This window comes from Cherax quadricarinatus, chromosome 44 (genome assembly GCF_038502225.1).
Source record: "Cherax quadricarinatus isolate ZL_2023a chromosome 44, ASM3850222v1, whole genome shotgun sequence".
NCBI classification, from domain to species: Eukaryota; Metazoa; Arthropoda; class Malacostraca; order Decapoda; family Parastacidae; genus Cherax; species Cherax quadricarinatus.
The window spans coordinates 4,311,486-4,317,485 of NC_091335.1; the positions used below are offsets into that span (position 1 = coordinate 4,311,486).

The 6,000-nt window shown below is 35.7% G+C and overlaps 1 protein-coding gene across 1 annotated transcript in view; it reads left to right on the forward strand.

Moving 5' to 3' along the window:
• LOC128706036 (uncharacterized) overlaps positions 1-6,000 on the forward strand; it is a 96,422-nt gene that overhangs the window by 76,530 nt on the left and 13,892 nt on the right. The window contains exons 27-29 of the mRNA XM_070093872.1: positions 124-213; positions 1,211-1,373; positions 3,993-4,096. Coding sequence (XP_069949973.1) covers positions 124-213; positions 1,211-1,373; positions 3,993-4,096 — 357 coding nt within the window. The remainder of the gene's footprint in view (positions 1-123; positions 214-1,210; positions 1,374-3,992; positions 4,097-6,000) is intronic.

Below are 6,000 nucleotides of genomic sequence, written 5' to 3' on the forward strand. Positions count from 1 at the left end.
TTCAATCAAAATATTCATTAATATTTACACTTTCTTTGTGACTTTAGATACATGAAAAGAGTAATTTTATTGTTTGACTGTTTTAGAAGTTATTATAATAAGTTACTTCAACTACCCTTTCAGAATCTGGAAGACCAAATTGTTCAGACCAACCCAGTGCTGGAAGCCTTCGGTAATGCCAAGACAGTTCGCAACGACAACTCATCCCGCTTCGTAAGTATAGTAATATACATTTGAAGTCCTACTTTGGTATCAAAACATTTCGAGTCACTTAACGATTAGTCTTTCCCTTCCCAAAGAAAAAGGTAATCCAAGTTATGCAAATTTTTAGATATGTTGAATAAATCAGAGTAATTTATATTATGCAAATTCTACAAATTAGTATTTTATGTTTGTTTCGGTTTAAAATTAAAGGTTAACATGTAAAAAATTACATAATTTTAATTAAATGTTTTTCTGGGGAAAAGTCGAATCTTCAAGTACTCAAAAATATATTTTTAACAGTTAAATTGGCAGGTAAAATTTTGTAATATGGGCTGGTGCATTAATTTGCATTTGATGATCAGTGTATTATGTATAATACAATAAGTTATAAAGTAAGTCCTGGAAAATGCGAATAACTATTATGAATAACATGATACGTACTGAGGTAGAACCTTTGCAATATTTCAATTCCTATACAAGACAAAGGAAGTGGTTGCCCACTACACATAGTTCAAGCAATAGTCCACTTGATAAATTAGATACAAGTGTAACACTTGGGTGTCTTTATTGATACCCAAGTGTTGCACATGTTTTCTAATTTATCAACTTATAGGTTCTCTGAACCATTTATCTACAATAGTCTACTTACCTATGCTGGCGTTAAGTTTATCACCCGGTATTCATCCACGGTGTGAACCGATCGTACACGGTCCTAGTTTTGTTATTACCTCTATCTTGGAATGGATATGCACATGATTATATAAGAAAGCAATAGGATAATAATATTTTAACGACCGTGTGTTGACAAATGTTCACTAATTAACAGTGTTTTTCTTAACTTCACTCACAAATGGTAAGAGTAAGGCTTCACGAAATAGCATTATGGATAATGTGACGTTATATAATTCTATATACGGTCTGAAATTACGAGAACGAGTAATTACGTTGAAATATTTCGCTAATTTAAATCTTTATATAAAATTATATTTGCATATGTTTGCAACAGGGTAAGTTCATCCGTATTCACTTCCAACCCAACGGCAAACTGGCCGGTGCTGACATTGAGGTCTACCTGCTGGAGAAGGCCCGTGTGATCTCCCAACAATCTCTTGAGCGCTCCTACCACATCTTCTACGAGATGATGTCCGACCAGGTGCCACTGATCAAACGTAAGTGCGTCTTTAGTAAAACATCAGTTAAATTCTTGAATAGTTCACATGTAATTTACGTCATTGATTGTGATTTAAAAAAAATCACCAGTTACTGACATGGACATTACAAGTTTAAAATATCTAAAAATATCCAGAGACCAATCAAAGTAAAATTTTTTTTTTATTTATTTATTTTCATAAATTATTAAAAAATAGCTCCGTGTTCTTTACAATTCAATATATTATGCTAAGTTCACTTCAGTCCTTATTATAAGGATAAAAAAAATATCCTTGACTAGTGAACAGTTTATATGCAGCCTTTATATCCCTCATGTAGTCCACAGTCATTACACCCAATTAATCAACCTAGGTCAAAAGTCGTGTCTTCGGTCAGGACCTTCGTGGTATTACGTCCTTTTGCGCGTTCCATCACTTCAAGAGTGCCTTCACTCCCTCCCTGGCTACCTCCTCACTCAAATAATTTACCTAACCTATTTATAAGTTTGCATAACTACATTTCACTGTGTTCCTGTAGAGGAAGAGTGTAGCGGGAAGGAAGGTAGGGGCAATCTTCACATGATCCCATGTTAAATATAAAACATCTATTTAATACTGTGTTCATTAACAGCAGTAAAGTTGACCATTAATATGCATGCGTTATAGATTTTATTTGTCATAAAGATAAATATGACTAGGCTTAAAATACAGAATATCATATTTACTGATAAGGATTAATATCAGCACTAACACATTCTCGCCAATATTACTATATTCATGGGAAAGCGCTACGTCCGTAGGGGGTCACAGATCTGGGGAAAACGGGAGGTAATAGGTTTGACCCGAGGAAAGTGAGGGCAAAGCCAATTCCTTTGATCAAATTATCTCCTGAACAACACTCTCCAATATCGATATAACTCAGATGAGTATTATATGGAAGTGAAATCTTTAAATTAGGTTGCAAGTCTAGTCACTAAATGTATGCATAAATAACATTTTACTTACAAAAGAATGAAGGAACACTACAGCAGGTCTACCAGCCCATTCTAGATAGGTTCAACTTACACCCACTCACGTACCTTCCAACCTATATTTTAAGCTACCAAAATTCTTGCCTTAGTACGCTACCTGGGAGTTTGTCCCACTCATATAATAACTCTTTTCCCAAACCAATATTTCCCCATATCTTTACTAAATCGAAATGTTTACAACTCGACTTCACTGCAGATATTTGATATTTTCAACACGCTGTTACACAGAGTTTAGTAAAATAGTCAGCTCTTTGTTTTAGTGTGTTGGATGATTAGTAACTGTTGCGGTCTTGATCTCTGCGTCGATAAGGTTTACTTAAATTTCAACACATCACTTAAAATAAAGCAGTATGGGAAAATTAAACACGTATGTGCAACATTATTTCCAAAACATCTTCAGAAAAATAGTTTTTACCAAAATTATTGTAAAGAAACAAAGGAAACATCTTGTACTTATAACTATTATAGACAGATCATGTTTAAAATTGAAAATTACTATAAGCAACCAATCTTGATTTCTTTACAATTTTTTCAAAATTAATTTTTATTAAACAAAAAAATTGGTCTTTTGAGTTGCGTATATCTAGAAAATTCTCACTCAGAACGATTAGGCTTCAAATACTATTGATAATCAGGAAACAAATAAAATTCAAACCCGGGAAACAAAAAAAAAAATTAAATGAAAGAATTTGACTATGAATTCGTTTAGGTCTTTGTATAAGCAATATTTGCATAAAACTTCGAAAATTATGAAACTTCTTTTAGTGCTATAAATATTAAACCATTTATCTATTTATGAACATTAAAGTATTACACAGGTAATTATAATTTCTGTCTATTTTTTTTATATTGAATAATAAATTTAATGAATTATTGTATTTCTTGCTGTAAAAAGGTAATGCTGATTGATATGCAAATGAAGACAAAAGGCAGAACAAGTCTCAGTTGAACATTTAACCAAGGAGAGCTTCATCGAATTATGACTCATTAAACTCTTCCTTAACTCGCACTTGCCACGAGTTCTAACCCCACCCGTACCTTAAGCGAAACGTTGCTCCTCTTATAGCTTGGTCTGCATATTGTTTTCAAACCCATAGTGTAACTTATATTACAAACCGACATTCTTTTGTAATAGTAAAATCATTATTTTTAAATTACAGCCTTAAAAAGAGAACAAGAAAACAATCTCCTCAGATGAAGGTGAGCAGAGCAATTATGTGAGTCACTTTGAGTTTGACCAGACACCCTGACCAGTTAAAATATCGACGAATGTTGTGACAATAAATCGATATTTTAACCGTAGATAATTTTTTACTTTTTTTTATTTTTTTTCCTCGTAATACCATCTGACCAGATGTATCCTCACGTGCCCAAATGAGAGGGAATCCGCTGGATCGATACACCACAACCGAATATTTGACTACAGGAGAACTATGAGACGTTCTTGGGTTACTTTTAATATACAATTTTTTCCAATACCTCTACTAATTCTTTTCACCTTCCAGAGTATGTTGTTTTCAGTTATGCAACCCTGGATATAGTTTGAGACGATGATATCGATTCATGCTAATTTTTCATATTTTTTTCCCCCTTCCCTCGTCTTTAACAGCTTTATGTCACCTTAGTGATGACATCTACGATTATCACTACGTGTCTCAGGGCAAGGTCACCGTCCCTTCCATTGATGACGCCGAGGACATGCAGTTCTGTCACGTGAGTATCGTCAATTTTATATGAAAAGACAATGCCTTTACCTAAAATATATACTTATACTAATTATTATATTATTTTTTTTTTATTATCACACCGGCCGATTCCCACCAAGGCATCCCTTCATAAATGTTACTTTGCTCACACTCCAACAGCACGTTAAGTATTAAAAACCATTTGTCTCCATTCACTCCTATCAAACACGCTCACGCATGCTTATAATCATAACCATGGAGGGGTAAGCCAGCTGAAGGCCTCGGTCAGATGACCAAAAGCTCCAGCTGCGGGTCATATGACTAAGACCCACGTCAGGAAACACCTGTCCTAAAGTAATATTTATTATTACTACAATCAAAACTAAGCGCTAAACCCGCAGGGGACATACAGATGACCTTTACTATAATATAATGATAATACGACGCTTCAAATTCCCTTCCTGTCACCCGTAAACATTTTACAAATCAAGGGATGACCTGCAAGCAGCTACACTATATATTACATTCATGAGGGAGCGCTAAGCCCGTAGGGGTCACACAGCACCTGGAGGAATGGGAAGCAGTCAAAATTAATCCAAGGTATAAAAACAAGGAAACTTAAGTAAACACTAGGATGTGTTAACTACAAAATTTGATCCGGTGATTACGGTCCCAAGATCAAAACGTTCTCTGAGATGGCCTAGTATTCGCCATTTGTAAACCACTTTTCGGTATCCGTTACTAAGGTTTATACTGATTCCTTGGATCAAGAGCCTATCATCGGTATGAAGAAACATCCCTCATAAACCTAGAAGAAGAATAAACATCAACTCGCATCTCAGTGATAACAAAGTTACCATTCACCTCTCCTGGGGCCACCAGTTGTTCCCCCACTGATATACTTACCCTACCATCACCAGTCCGTCTTCCTTCACCATCCCACAAGATGCCTGACGGCGTCACCACCGCGATAACCGTAAATTTCTTCGAATTTTGTGAATGACTGGGAACAGCTTCCCGTCCGTCCGTCATGGCGGGCGCTGCCGCCTCCCGCGCGCGCGCGCGCTCACCTCACTCAAAATATTACATTTATCTTACAAAAAATGTGCTATTTATTTAAAACTTTTATCTACTATTGCGATAAGTAGTCTTAAATTTTAATTCGTAATTTTATTAGTTTATATTATATTTTACTAAGATTATTATTATTATTATTATTATTATTATTATTATTTCTTCTTCTTCTTCTTCTTCTTCTTCTTCTTCTTCTTCTTCTTCTTCTTATTATTATTATTATTATTATTATTATTATTATTATTATTATTATTATTATCATTATATTTAGGGTGAAACTATAAATCCGTAGGCTTGTGTGTGTGTGTGTGTGTGTGTGTGTGTGTGTGTGTGTGTGTGTGTGTGTGTGTGTGTGTGTGTGTGTGTGTGTGTGTGTGTGTGTGTGTGTGTGTGTGTGTCTGAGTGTGTGTGTGTGTGTGTCTGAGTGTGTGTGTGTACTCACCTAATTGTGGTTTCAGGGGTCGATACATAGCTCCTGGCCCCGCCTCTTCACTGAGTGCTACTAGGTCCTCTCTCTCCCTGCTCCATGAGCTTTATCATACCTCATCTTAAAGCTATGTATGTTTCCTGCCTCCACTACTTCACTTGCTAGGCTATTCCACTTCCTGACGACTCTATGATTGAAGAAATACTTCCTAACATTCCTTTACTCATCTGGGTCTCATCTTAAAGCTATGTATGGTTCCTGCCTCCACTACCTCACTTTGACTCATCTGGGTCTTCAACTTCCAATTGTGACCCCTTGTTTCTGTGTCCCCTCTCTGGAACAGCCTGTCTCTGTCCACCTTGTCTATTCCACGCAGTATTCTGTATATTGTCATCATGTCTTCCCTAACCCTCCTGTCCTCCAGTGTCGTC